At 47.6% G+C, this 15,715-nt stretch overlaps 1 protein-coding gene across 1 annotated transcript; it reads left to right on the forward strand.

Moving 5' to 3' along the window:
• Positions 1–705: 705 nt before the first annotated feature.
• On the forward strand, positions 706–2,323 carry LOC148436233 (uncharacterized; the record flags this gene model as incomplete). Its single annotated transcript, XM_088465163.1, has 3 exons — positions 706–1,026; positions 1,115–1,139; positions 1,236–2,323. Coding segments are annotated over 3 exons (1,434 nt in total), but the record flags the coding sequence as incomplete, so codon positions are not given.
• Between the last annotated feature and the right edge of the window lie 13,392 nt (positions 2,324–15,715).

Here is a 15,715-nt window from a genome sequence, read left to right on the forward strand (position 1 = left end):
CACTAGGTTTAGGGCTAAGCTGCATGCCTCTGCACCTAGATGAAGAAAGACCTTTGCTGCCAGTAATTCCTCGATTTTAAAATTATCAACCGTCTGTGGCAAATCATTGATGGATGTTAACCATCGATGGTCAGTCACCATGTTTAATATCTATACAGTGTCATGACTTCACTGTCTATTTCTACATGCAGGAGGAGGAGTATATGGAGGAAAACAAGGGTCTGTACAAGGACGTGATGATGGAGGATCAACGGCCCCTCACATCACTGAGTAAGAGGAGACTCATTTATTGTACAGGGGAGAGCAGGTATGGGGACCCCCTATATATACACATCACTGGGTAAGAGGAGGCTCATTTATTGTACAGGGGAGAGCAGGTATGGGGCTCTGTATTTACAAACATCACCTGATAATCACATATATACAATGTACTCAGTCACTGTGTGTGTCATACAGATGGACCCAGTAACAAAAATACCCCAGAGAGATGTCCCCGTCCTCTTTATTCACAGGATTGTACAGAGGAGAATCACAGGATCCCACAGGAGCATCAGGTAGGTGGGATTTATATATGAAAGTGACTGTCACTATATGATCTGTACAGTTGGTGTGTGTGCTTTATATACTAATATTATACTGTTTAATCTCTATTATTGAAATTAAACATTACTAAAGTTTTAAATTATTGTTTAATGGCTTAATTAGGGTGATGATCTGACTGATATAAAGCTAGAAGACACAGAAGGAGAAGAGACGTATGTGACTGATATGAAGGCAGAAGATATAGATCGAGAAGAAGAGACGTATGTGACTGATATAAAGCTAGAAGACACAGAAGGAGAAGAAGAGACGTATGTGACTGATATGAAGAGAGAAGATATAGAGGGAGAAGAAGAGACGTATGTGACTGATATAAAGGCAGAAGATATAGAGGGAGAAGAAGAGATGTATGTGACTGTTATGAAGGCAGAAGATATAGAGGGAGAAGAAGAGACGTATGTGACTGATAATAAGGCAGAAGATATAGAGGCGTATGTCAGGGGTGATCAGCAGTGTAAGGAGGAGGAAATCCTTACAGATATCAGCACTGGTGAGTAATAAACATTTATTACAGAATAGTCACATATTCTTCTTTCTCAGTAACTACAACAATATCTAATCCTACACCCTCCTCTGTCACTAAAAATATGACATGTAAAAAAAAAATGTCTTTTTTTCACATTTATTTCCAACAGATGGACGTAAAAGCATTATTACCTCGGAGGGACATCTCATTTCTTCAGATTTTAAAATGGAAGATAACATCACACAAGCGTCTCCTGGAGAAAATCCTATTACTCTATATATATATCCAATACTTCACACTGCATTTATAGCACCTATTCCTTCTAATAATGAAGACTGTTGTAGTAATTTGAATAATACTGCACATAGTGCAACTACTACAGGTTATGCAATATTCCCTTGTTCTGAGTGTGGGAAATGTTTTGACTATAAATCAGAACTTGTTATACATCAGAGAACTCACACAGGAGAGAGGCCATTTCCATGTTCTGAGTGTGGGAAATGTTTCACACAGAAATCAGTTCTTGTTGCACATCAGAGAAGTCACACAGGTGAAAAACCATTTTCATGTCCTAAGTGTGGGAAATGTTTTACTCGGAAATCAGGTGTTGTTGCACATCAGAGGAGTCACACAGGTGAGAAAACATTTCCATGTTCTGAGTGTGGGAAATGTTTTACACGGGAATCAACTCTTGTTACACATCTGAGACTTCACACAGGTGAGAAAACATTTCCATGTTCTGAGTGTGGGAAATATTTTACACAGAAATCAGGTCTTGTTAGACATCACAGAACCCACACGGGTGAGAAACCATTTCCATGCTCTGGGTGTGGGAAATGTTTTACAGATAAATCAGTTCTTCTTATACATCAGAGAACTCACACAGGTGAGAAACCATTTCCATGTTCTGAATGTGGGAAGTGGTTTACACAGAGAACAGGTCTTATTTCACATTTAAGAACCCACACGGGTGAGAAGCCATTTTCATGTTCTAGGTGTGGGAAATGTTTTACACATAAATTAGGTCTTGTTGTACACGAGAGAAGTCACACAGGTGAGAAGCCATTTTCATGTTCCAGGTGTGGGAAATGTTTTACACATAAATTAGGTCTTGTTGTACATGAGAGAACTCACACAGGAGAGAGACCTTACCTGTGCTCAGAATGTGGGAAATGTTTTACACAGAAATCTGCTCTTGTTACACATCAAAGAACTCACACAAGAGAAAAGCCATTTCCGTGTGATACTAGACTTTAAAGGGTTTGTAACAACCTTAATATTTATGAAAATAAAGCCATAAATAGATTTACAGAGTGTTTACTTAAAGGTATATTAACATTACGGAGTTATGGAGGGCATTTTGAAAGACCAGTAATATTAACATGACATAATTTTATTACCATCTACAGACATAGATTGGATGTCTGTTTTCAACATAAGACTGGAACAAATCGCTTATCTGTGGTTTATACTGTACTATCCTTATACCTGTATACAGTAATAAAAGACTGGGGTGTTGCTATTTAGGGTTCTAAGGTACACATTATCCCAACAATGAGCTGTAGATATAATGTAAAATGCAGACAAAGTGGGGGAGTTATTAGATCTCTATAAAAGCAGAGAACCGATGTGACACATGTACTGATCTAGCCTTTATTAATAATGTAAAGCTAAGGGATGAATTTTTCAGGTGCATCACTGGTATTGTCGATGTGGCTGTCCTATATAATATTCATATTAAGTTAGATAAAACCAACAGCGTGCAATGTTAGTGAATCCAAGCAATTGCAGAGACATAAATAGGTACGTTTCCAGAAGATCCAATGTAGGAAAATATAAACAAGCAGCAGAAATCGTGCATGTAGATCTTTTGATAGAAGTTGTAGACATGTAGATTATACTATAAAGCTGGTGCTTTGGTAGATGAAATATAAACTTCACAGTTCTAGTCCGGGAATAAATAGGCACAGAGGAAGGAGCACTTGTTTCGGAATCCGTCATGTTTGAGTATCGTGTTCTGTTTCATTCGCTGCTCTGCAACCCGGTATAGTGCTATGTACTCAGCTGTTCCAGTGGGAATAAGTAGGTTGAAATAGGTCCCTGAATGTGGATGATAGAAAAAAAGGTTCTGTCTGCTATAATGGACGTCAGAGGCACTTGTTTTCCATATTGACGCGTTTCGCATTGAAAATTGGGACTTTCTCAAATTGCGGTGTACTCTTAGGGCTTAACACATTTATTGAACCATAAGTAAAACCTACAAAGTACAAGGGATAAATAAGCTGACCTACCAGAAATATGTTATTTTGCACCTTAATGCCCATGTGGCCTCGATAAATACCTATTTGAGGTCGAAAGGCATTGGTGAAGGGAGTTTTTTAGACTCTGTTCATTGATTTTAGGACCTCCTTCCTATATTGGACCAGACATTGCTGTTATCCCAGTCTACACAGGCAGTGTTTAAAGTGCATTACATCATGTGAGGGGTGTACAATATATTCCGCATACACAAAAAGTATATTCACAAAGTATTCACCAGAGGAGTCTATGCAAAGTTCCATGCGCTCAAACCACTTGGTGAAGCAACTGGACCAGTCTGAAGCAGGTATGTCTTCTATATGCTGAATGACTCTCCACTGCAGCATCCAGTGATTCAGAACAAATCCTATGCATCTTGCGCTTGATTTGTGGGAACACAAAGTCACATGGGGCCGGGTCTGGACTATACGGCGAATGACCAAGCTCCTGGATGCATTCACTTTCCTGGACTTGTGGGCAGGTGCATTGCCATGATGGAAAAGTGCACCGCAAGCACGATTTTCTGGACGGCGCCTGGAAATGGCTTCCAATACTTGCGGAAGGCATTGGTTGACATACCAGTCCCCAGTGATGGTGTGCTGCTGCACTAGTGGTATGGTAGCTACATGACTAGTCTCAGCCACAGAAACAGCCACCATTAGCTTGGCCATGCTGTGTTCACATCGGAACTTATGTGGTGGCGCACCTGCAACTAGGGTCCACTAGGCTGACCGTTAGGTCTCAGGTTCGAAACTGTAAATCTAGAATTAATCGACACTGATGATTTCCCAGACAATTTGAGCGACGGCCATCGAACCTGGCCAACAAGTTGTGGCACCAAGTTACCCGAGTCTACTCTCGAGTCAGCTGATGGGGCGCATGCAGAAATCTTGCTCAGGTTAAGCTTTTCGTGGAGTATCAAGTGGATGGATCCTGATCAGATGCCTCTCCCTTAACTGGTCTACGGTCACCCTGGCATCCACCTCAACTATGGCCCGCATGGCAGCAACGATGTCCTCGGTGATGGCAGACAGAGATCAGCTGCAGTGTTCCTTGTCTTCCAGGGATCGTCTCCAGCGCCGAAATTCAGCAAACCACTCAGAGTGGTACAGTACATGGCTTCCTCCCCAACAGCAATTCACAACTAGATAGTCAAGTCTACCGATGCATTGCACATCCAGAAACTTGTTGCACACCCCTCGTATTTCTATTAGAAGGCCATCTTATTCTTCCCTTGTACTTTTATTACGTTTTACCTTATAGTTGAATCAATGAGTTAATACAGATTCACACTATAAGATCTTTAATTTGTTTTTGGGTTTGCCATATCCCGCGCTGGAGTCTCCCTACAACAGACAAGTCAGATGTGAGCGAACGAAAGTAGTCAATAAGTAATTTTTATACCTGCAGAAGAGTTGACCTTTAAATTGGAATTCTTCTAATCTTTTAGTTCATAAAACCAACATCAACATTAAAGATATAAGGGCCAATAGACCTCTAAAAAGTATGATTGGCAACTCTTTACAGAAATTTAGAGGTTTGAGATCCTAGCAATTGCATCAGGTACTCACTAGAACATATGATCAGCCTGGTTTGATGGAATCTAACATGGTGCAGGTGTTCCCCATAAATCCTTGCAAGGAGATATGGGCTTAGCTGCTGATGCTACCCAGGTCGTGAGTGCTGAATGTCTGCAGCAGATATAGGTTCTAATGGCAGGCTTGACGGGGTAACCATCAGACCTGCAATAAGTGCCTAGCGGATACAGGACCACAGGTGATGGATGAAACCAGACTTGAATGGAGAGAGAGAAATGGAGCACCAGGCACAATCTACTAGAGAACAGACACAATGTACTGAGTTCTGGTTCTGGAGAAAAACTGCAGGAACCAATGGGTCCTACTGTAGCAAAGCCTGAAGATCTGGTATCAATTAGGTGTGCACTAAAAAAGTTTAAATGACCCACCAAATGAAAGGGGGAGGCTGTCCATGGAACATTGCGGTCACATGGCCAAGACCTTAAGATCTGGGTGTGGTCATAGAAACAACTCAGCTCGGAGGGTCAGGAAGCATATCAGTGTAGGGTGTGGTTCACCTATCTTAAAGAACGGAGCATGGAAGAGGCAACTCTTAGCCCCTTAAACTTTAACATTTAGTCACTGAGGGCCTAATTCAGCATGGATCGCTATTCTGCTTATACTGCGTTGCTAATATCTGCGTTGATATTTAAATGTTCGCATTGCGATCAGAGCCTGACATAGGACTCCCACTTCCCCTTTGCTCACATCCTTACACTTGGCCAAAGTAGCGAAACAATCAGTAACATCGGACCCATACGCACAGTTAAGGCAGGTCAGACCTCATTCAGGAATTGCTAACTTCTGCGCACTATGAGACCTCAGAAGGCATCTGGTATTGCAGTGGCTAATTTATGCATGCCCATGCAATGGCGTTGAAACTGTCAACGCCTGTGCTCGGCCGTCCACCCCCCGTCACCACCTACAAATGGTGCTTCCTGTCAATCACTGTAATGAGTGCGTACGCAGTTCTTAACGCAGCGTTTGGCTCACACACACTGCATGTGCAGTGCAAATTGATCGACTGATTGTGTTTGTTTTAGCAACTGCGTTCCTTGCTGAGTCAGGCCCTGAGAGGCCAGTAGAGTCTACAAAAGTTACTAAACATTCAAACAGGCTGATCAGAGGGCAATCACCAAATGTAGCTTTCGCTGTTAATGAATACACACAGGGTGAGGCCAGGGGTTTTCTAATATGGGACACTGAACGTTACAGTGACCGTAACCTGCATGCTCTTCTTTATGGTGAATGCCTTCCTTAGTACGAGGGAAAATAATAGATGAGACGTTGGGCAGAGTCTGGGAGGACATTAAACTTAGCAATATTAGATACTAATTTAGTTTGCAAACTAAGTGGTTTTAGATGTGACAGGAACAAAAAAAACAAGCTAGTTTCACTGTTCCTACACAGTTCCTTAAACACATGATTTGAGGGTGAAATTTTTGTTACCTTCTCAGATCTATATACTGTTTTTAGGTAGGTACCTGAACCAACCTACCCAGGACCCTGTCATTCTCTACCGCCCCATCTCTCTCCTCTTTGCCTCCAAGCTCCTTAAGCAGATTGTCTTCCAACCTTTTTTTCCCTCCCACTCCCTGCTTGACCCACTTCAGCCTTCTGTCCTTTCTACTCAACGGAAACTGCCCTCACTGAAGTCTGTAACTACCTTGCTTCCAAATCCAAGGGCTATTCCTTCATGCTTATCCTCGGCCGCTATTGATACCAGAACACCCTCTTCTGCAAAACCTCCACTCACATGGTCTGCATTACATGGGTCTTTCCTTGCTGTCAGGATTCACTAGTGCAGTGGTTCTCAAACTCAATCCTCAGGACCCCAAGCAGGTTACATTTCTACATCAGGGTCCATAGGGTATCCACAGGATACCTTGGGTATAGGTGATGACGTCAGGCATCGGCACCATAGAGTTAAGTTTTCAGCCTCCCAGGATACATCAGGGTCCCCTCCTATACCCCGAGCCAAGGCATCCCAGTTTCGTTGGTGCCCGGCTCGGAGTCGGAGCACCTGTTTAGAGGGGGGCTAAGGAAAGCCCCTGAAGTTTTCTTCGCGGCAGCTGTGGCTGCTCATCTGGAAGTACAGCATGGACAGTCAATGCTGACGTCCATGCTGTCTTCCCTACACCCCCGCCAGTACCAGAACGCCGGTACTGATCCGGGGATGCTGGTAAGCATCTGGGGTCACAGCTAGCGGTGACCCCAGATGTTTCGGACCATGGCCGGATTCAAGGGGGCAGCAGGTGAGCAGCGGGGTCCCGCGGTGGGTCCCTGCTGAACACATGGTCCAGAGTCCCCAGGCAGGGGGCTCCCTGGAGACTGGCTGCAGCGTGGAGCCAGGTAACTAACCTGCGCTTCCACTACCCCCCTGGGACAGCGGACCGCAGCTGAGCGGTAGCGCTGTGGCGTCCAAGGGGTTAATTGCATGCCAGGGGAGCGCGCCTTCCCTGTACACAGCCGGCGCCTCCCCCGCTGCACACAGCCCTCTCTGCACCTGCCGATTGGCCCTGTGGCAGCGCTCCTCCCCCAGGCCGGCCTCCTCTCTGCTCCTCGGTGGCCATCTTTGCAGAAGCATGGTGAACGCTGCTGATCAGTGGCTTCGCGGTCTGGGTCTCCCGGCATACCTCTCCTCCGTTGGAACAGGTCTGTGTATGCAGCGCTGTGTCATACCAGGCTCTGTGTCTGCGTAGTTGAGGATCAGCACTGATAGTGCAGGGATTAAGGGGGTCATTCAGACCCGGTCGTTAGCGCCGATGCGTTCGGACCGGGTCGATGGCCCCCCACAGGGCATGTGCACGCCGGCGTGTGCATGCATGAGACCCGCTACGACCGACAGCGCCGTCGTAGCGGGTCTCGATCCAAAGGGGGCGAGCTGTCGATGTTGATTGACAGCTCGCCCCGCTTGGAAGGCGGGCCGGGGGGTGGCAGCCCAAACGGGGGTGTTCCCATGGGAACGCCTACCGCTTGGGGGCGGCCCCACTGACATCACTAGTGATGTCAGTGGAGAGCTTCCGGCTCAGACAGAGCTGAAAGCTCTCCAGGGCTTACGACAAGGGAGACCCTACCCTAGGGTCTCGTCGTAAGCCCCGATGGTCTTGACCATCGCGACCATCACCTTAGGCGGTCGTAAGGCTGTGGGTGTTAACCCACTGCCTTACCACCGCAAAGGAGGACGTCCTCCCCTCATTCAGACCGACCGCACGCTCTGTGCGACCGGCTCTGAATGAGGTCCTAATTTCTTTGCATTGTATGTGACTTCTGCTAGTGTCTGCTGCCTGTACTTTCACTTTCTACTGTCAGCCATTTCACTGTCCCTGCTCTTCTGCTAAAGCCCTTGCGGTGCGGTGATTGCAGGGTGGTTCTCCCACTATACTAACGAGTATCAGTGAGAGGGGTCACATACTTACCATAATGTATGAGAGTGAATTTCCTCTCCAGCTTATGTGTACTACGTGCAAGGTACCATAGCTGAGGGGGAGGGTAATGCGGAGGGGCAGTGTCGACAGTGTTATTTATTGGCGCGGCCAATTACTGTCACGGCTCCGGTACAGGAACCGCCCTGGGCGTGTTTCGCCAAAGCGCTTACAACCCTAGGGGGCCAGTTAGCTCCGCAACCTGCGTTTTCACAGATGGGATTGTCCCAGCAGTCAGTGGTGTCGTCACCCATATAGGAAAGGTTCCTGGACTGCACACCCTAAATATATATATAATGGGAGGTGCTACCTGATGAGACTAATTGCATGCACAGAAACAGACAAATATCAGGTGCACAACTCCAAATTATTGATAATATATAAATGCAATATAATTTTGCAATCAATAGAGGTTTTTAGCATAATCTTGGCCAAGGTTATGGGCCTACCCACCATATCCAGGTAACCTCTTTAGGGTAGGTCCCTAACATACTAGGGTTCAAATCCAGAGAGCAGGACACCCCCCAAACTAGCCCAGGTAAGCTGCCCCAGGGCACCGCCATAGTAAGAAAAGTGCAGTGTAAAAGAGATATTTAAGAGCAGCCACAGCTGCATATGCCCTAAAGAGGTTACCTGGATATGGTGGGTAGGCCCATAACCTTGGCCAAGATTATGCTAAAAACCTCTATTGATTGCAAAATTATATTGCATTTATATATTATCAATAATTTGGAGTTGTGCACCTGATATTTGTCTGTTTCTGTGCCTGCAATTAGTCTCATCAGGTAGCACCTCCCATTATATATATATTTAGGGTGTGCAGTCCAGGAACCTTTCCTATATACTCCATTTAATGTGCTTTATTGCACACCTGAGGGAAAGGAGACGCCCTCAGCCTGGATTAGCACCCCTTCCTTATTGGTTTAAAAGCATGGAGTCTGGTAATGTTAATGCACCCGGGTATTAGGCACAATTCTAGGTAAGTCCTACAAGTTATATACTGTAGTGCAACTTTGGTTCATTTTTGGGGCGTGGGTCCCCCTGGATTGCTTTGGTTGATCTGTCTCAGGGCACCGCATTATAACACATTTCTCTTTCATAACACATTTTAACCCTTCACTGTTTGTTTATTATACATGTACTTCACCTTTTTATTTTCATTCTCTATATGCAGCTGTGGCTGCTCTTAACTATCTCTTACACTGCACTTTTCTTACTATGGCGGTGCCGTGGGGCAGCTTACCTGGGCTAGTTTGGGGGGTGTCCTGCTCTCTGGATTTGAACCCTAGTATGTTAGGGACCTACCCTAAAGAGGTTACCTGGATATGGTGGGTAGGCCCATAACCTTGGCCAAGATTATGCTAAAAACCTCTATTGATTGCAAAATTATATTGCATTTATATATTATCAATAATTTGGAGTTGTGCACCTGATATTTGTCTGTTTCTGTGTCGTCACCCATGCAGGGTTTCCCGAGACAATTGATGGTACCCCACAGTCTCCCTATTTTCCCTCCCCAGGTCCCTCAGGAGCCTGCGTGGGTTAATTCACTGACAAGTTCTGTACAGCATTTGTCGGACGTGGTACAAGGGGAGTCTGTGTTGCGGCCACATAAGCGGCCGGTGGCGTCTCTGTCCGCTCCTTATGAGGATGACGACGTGACGTCTGATGATGGGGAGATTCTGGATCTTTCGGACCAGGAACCTCTCCGTACTAAAGAGTCGGACGCTAAGTCCAAGGTTTATATTCCTGGCCTTATTCGGGCAGTCCGCACAGCTTTAGTTATTGAGGATGAAGATCCTTCGGTGTCCAAGTCAAAATATGCCTTTTTTAAGGATATTAAGGGTGACGCCACAGTGTTTCCTCTTTCGGGTCAGTTAGTAGACCATTTAGAGGAGGCGTAGAAACACCCTGGTAAACGGTATCAGCCTCAGAGACGCTTGGTGGTGGCTTACCCGTTTGCGGACAATTATTTTCCTAAGTGGGAATCCCCTCCACAGGTGGATTCTCATGTGACACGCCTAGTCCGAAGTGCCACATTGCCCATGTCCTCCTTGAAGGATGCTACGGACCGTAAGGTGGAGATCTGCCTAAAGTCCATTTATTCCCTCGTGGGGGGGGCATCCAGACCAGCTATGTCTGTATGTTGGGTAGCCAGAGCTATGGAGCGCTGGGCCGATAGTTTGGAGACGTCTTTGAATTCCGACTGTTCGGCTGAACAGACCGAGTTGGTAGGCAATCTCCGGGATTCGGCCACTTACAACAATGAAGCGACCTTGGATATCAGTACCCTAACTTCTCGGATTTCTTTGGCAGCTGTAGCTGCTCGTCGCACCTTATGGTTGCGATCTTGGAAGGCGGACGCTGATTCCAAAAAGGGTTGGAAGCTTTGCCTTTTAATGGAGAAGTCCTATTTGGTCCGGTTCTGGACAAAATTGTAGCCACACTGGCGGCAGCCAACTCTGCATGTCTCCCGTCTGCTGCGGTCCCTTCCAGTTCAGGTATGTCATCCTTTCGGCCTTACAGGGCCCAGGGTAGGCCTAAAGCACAGTCTTTTCCCCGACAGGCTGGCCCAAAAAAATCGGCCAAGCCCCGGAAACAGGCCTGGAGTACCAGACGTCCGTCCCCTAAGTCAGATGACAAGCCTGCGGCCTGACGGTCCGGGTCTCCCTTTGGGGGATCCCAAAGTGGGAGGCCGCCTGCTGCAGTTCGCCCAGTGTTGGTCGGTAGCCATGACAGACAATTGGGTTCACAAGGTGGTTTCTCACGGGTATGCCCTCTCCTTTCGGCACAGGCCCCCATCCCGATTCTTCACCACGGGTCTTCCATCAGACCGGAACAAAGCCATGGAACTGCGGAAGGTTTTGCACACTATGCTCCAGGCTGGAGTTATAGTGCCTGTTCCATTCTCCCAGAGGGGCCAGGGTTTCTATTCCAATCTGTTTTTGGTACAGAAACCCAATGGTTCGTACCATCCAATCCTCAACCTCAAAGCACTCAACAAGTCCTTGCGGGTGCCGTGGTTTCGGATGAAGACCCTACGGTCCATCATTCTGGCGCTGGGACCTGGGGATTATATGGTGTCGTTGGACATACAGGACGCTTACCTGCATGTCCCTATTCTTTTACGGCATCAACAGTTCCTCAGGTTTGCAATCCGCAACGATCACTTCCAGTTCCGGGCATTACCTTTTGCCCTGGCGACAGCACGTGTGTTCACCAAGGTTATGGCGGTCATGGCGGCTTCCCTGCGGCTGCAGGGAGTCTGCATGTTGCCGTACCTAGACAACCTCCTGTTGGTAGCAGGATCTCCAGAGCTCCTTCTACGTCACTTGGACCTGACCATTGCGCTACTGCAACGGCACGGCTGGTTAATAAACTGGCAGAAGTCCACCCTGATCCAGTCTCAGAGGATTCTGCACCTCGGAGCCTTATTGGACTCCAGACAGCAAAGGATCTTTGTGAAGGGGAAAAGATCTCTGCCTTACAGTTAAGGGTGCGCAGTTGTCTGCAGAGTCGCTGTGTGTCTCTGCAATCGGCGATGAGGTTACTGGGCTCCATGGTGTCAGTATTCGACATGGTGGAATATGCCCAGTTTCACTCCAGACCTCTGCAGCAATTGATCCTGTTCAAATGGAATGGACTGCCTCAGAGTCTAAAGTCCCAGACGATGGTGCTCACTCCGGAGGTTCGCCTGTCCCTAGCCTGGTGGTTGCAGACGACCCATCTCAACAAGGGTCGTCCATTCTGGGTGGCGAATTGGGTCCTGTTGTACGGACGCCAGCCTTCGGGGCTGGGGAGCTGTCACTGGTCCACACTTGTTCCAGGGCAGATGGACTCAGGCGGAAACAGAGCTTCCAATAAACATCTTGGAACTCCGCGCGGTTTTCAATGCTCTCCAGCAGGCACATCGGGTTCTCCAAGGTCACCCCGTGCAGGTCCAGTCGGACAACGCCACCACCGTGGCCTACATAAATCGGCAAGGAGGAACCCGAAGTTGGGCGGCACTCGTAGAGGTGTCCCGCATCCTGGTTTGGGCGGAGCGCAATCTCCCGCCCATATCAGCAGTATTCATCCCGGGAGTCCTCAACTGGGAGGCGGACATTCTCAGTCGCCAGGACGTTCATCCGGGGGAATGGTCTCTGCACCAGGACGTCTTTCAACTTCTGGTGGACAGGTGGGGTCTTCCAGAGATCGACCTCATGGCGTCACGGCACAACAACAAGTTGCCGGTGTACGGGTCTCGCACAAGAGATGAAAAGACGTCTCTGGTGGATGCTCTGTCCGTCCAGTGGACGTTCCGGTTTGCTTATCTCTTTCCTCCGTTTTCCCTTCCACGGGTAATCCGGAAATTCAAACAGTAAGGAGGGACGCTCCTGTTGATAGCTCCCGCGTGGCCCAGGCGGCACTGGTTCTCAGACCTCCAGGGGCTGTCAGTGGACATTCCTCTGCGGTTGCCGTTACGACCGGACCTACTGTCACAGGGTCCTTGTCTTCACCCGGACCTGACTCGGCTGTCTTTGACGGCGTGGCTGTTGAGACGGCCATGTTAAGGTCCAGGGGGTTTTCCAGCTCTGTAGTGCAAACTATGCTAAGGGCTCGGAAACCATCTTCTGCAAGGATATACCATCGTGTGTGGCATACGTTCTTCCAGTGGTGTCGACCGAGAGGTTATGCTCCTCGGGAGTTCCGTCTTTCTAGAGTGTTAGCTTTCCTACAGGAGAGACTGGACCATGGGCTTCGCCTTGCGTCTCTGAAGGTGCAGGTGTCTGCCCTGTCCATCTGGTTCCATCGTAGGATTGCTGCAATCCCTGATGTGCGCACCTTTATGCAAGGTGTTCTCCGAATTCAGCCACCTTTTGTTCCACCGGTGGTGCCTTGGGATTTAGCTGTGGTCCTGAGGGCTCTCCATGGACCGCCGTTTGAACCACTGGGCTCAGTGGACCTTAAATAGCTGACAGCTAAAACAATTTTCCTACTGTCCATTGCTTCGGCCAGACGTGTTTCTGACTTAGGGGCTCTCTCTATTGTAGACCCCCTTTTCTGATTTTTCATAGGAACAGGGCGGTGCTGCGCACTCGTCCTGGATTCCTTCCTAAAGTTGTTTCAAGTTTCCACATCAACGAGGAAATCGTTGTGCCGGCTTTCAATTCACCTGACCTTTCAGTGGGTGAGGCCACTTTGGACGTGGTGCGGGCCTTAAGGATTTATGTTGACCGCACTTCGTTTAGGAAGTCGGACGCCTTGTTTGTCCTCTATGGCTTCCGTAAAAAGGGTTGGGCTGCTTCAAAGCAAACTTTGGCAGGTTGGATTCGTATGGCAATTTCTGAAGCTTATCTTCATGAAGGCCTTCCGGTTCCATCTGTGAGGTCTCATTCCACTAGGTCTGTGGGTCCTTCGTGGGCAGCTCGACGTGGTGCCTCTGCAGTCCAGATCTGCAAGGCTGCCACGTGGTCCTCTGACCATACCTTTGTGAGGTATTACGCGTTTGACACCTTTGCCTCTCAGGATGCTTCCTTCGGGCGGCGGATTCTCCTTTCAGCACAGGAGCGTCAACACCCTTAAAGGATACTGCTTTGGGACATCCCCAAGGTATCCTATGGACCCTGATGTAGAAAATATGAGATATGGTAAGAACTTGTTATCTCTATTTCTACGAAGTCCATAGGGTTCCACAGGACTCCCGCCCTGTCGCACCTGTGCTGCAGATGGGCTTTACTCTGGTCACCGGTTTTTCCGTCTCCCTCTGGTGAGAATGTGATTCTTGTGTGTGTCCAGATCTTTCTTCTCTCTCTTCCTTCTCCGGCCTATGGCTTGGTACGTAACTGAGATGCCTTGGCTCGGGGGCGGGGTATAGGAGGGGACACTGATGCATCCAGGGAGGCTGAAAACTTAACTCTATGGTGCCCGATGCCTGATGTCATCACCTATACCCAAGGTATCCTGTGGAACCCTATGGACTTCGTAGAAATAGAGATAACAAAGGTAAGTTCTTACCATATCTCATATTTTTCCAGGTCACCCAGCAGGTGCACAGGTGTAGCCATTACTGACTGACACATTTTAAAAGATCCACAGGTGGGGCTAATAATTTCTACTTGTGTGATTCTGTGAGGAGACCTGGAAAACATGCACTGTTTGGGGTCCTGAGGACTGAGTTTGAGAACCTGTGCACTAGTGTAAATAGGATTTGGCGTCTTTACACATTCCGGAACTACCCAGAGGTTTAGAGTCTAACAGGTTCCTGGTGTTCACCAGGCATTCCCAAAAGGGAAATTTGGCTGTAAAGCCCAAGGGAGGTGAGTATTTTATAGCCAGGGAATCTATAGGAGACAGCTGGAGGGAATGCAATGGCAAGGATAGCAAGGCTTGAAAATACAGTAGAGTAACCACGGCAGTAATTTGAGAAGCCAGCAAGTATCCACAGGAGGAAGGTCCAAAAATAAGTATCTTGAGAATCCAGCAGAATATACACAGTACATGACTTTAGCAGCCAGGTTGTCTAACACAAGTGCAGACAAGAACATTGTCATGTGGGAGAGTGGGGTTTAAATTGGGTGCCCAAATTGGAAGTAGGATGCCCATTGGAGCAGAGCAGCCCAGTTGGTTAATCCCCATAGGTTTTTAAACTGGGCTCCAGCAAGATGGCAGCTGCTAAATGCTGAAGTGTGGAAAATGACGGCAATATGGAGGAGCATTGGGAAGAAGAGCCGAGCTGGAGCCAGTAAAACCAATGCCGAACAGAACAACAGGTGACGAGTTGCCGTCCGGGACCCTCATGCCACCAGAACAGTCCGGATGGACTGTGTCTTCCCGCTGTGAGTGACACTATCTCTCTGACCACTCCTCTGTCTCAAACTTTACTTTTCACCCTGTTCCTCTACCAATTGGAGTTCCCCAATACTCTGTTTTTGGTTCCCTTCTCTTTTTTCTTTATACTTCCTCCCCAGGTGAGCTCATCAGCTCTTTTGGTCTCCAATAACACTCAGATCTATCACTCCTCCCCTGAACTCTTCCCCTCTCTCTCATTTCTTCCACTGTCTATCTGCCATTTACTCCTGGATGTCCCAGTGCTTTCTTAAATTGATCTTAACATGTCTAAGAATGAGCTGATCACCTTCCCACCATCTCGAGTTCCCTCACCTCCCTCCATTTCACTAACCATCATTAACCTCACCATTCTATCCCACAAGTCAGCTGTCTTCAAGTTATCCTTGACTCCACCTTCTGCTTCAAGTCCCACTTTCAGTCCCTCTCCCAGTCTTGCCACTTTCACCTTCAAAAGATCTCCGGAGTCAGACCCTTTCTCACCCTGTATGTAAGAAAGACCCTCAGCTACATACTGGCCA

This window comes from Taudactylus pleione, unplaced genomic scaffold, assembly GCF_031769625.1.
Source record: "Taudactylus pleione unplaced genomic scaffold, aTauple2 ptg001883l, whole genome shotgun sequence".
NCBI lineage: Eukaryota > Metazoa > Chordata > Amphibia > Anura > Myobatrachidae > Taudactylus > Taudactylus pleione.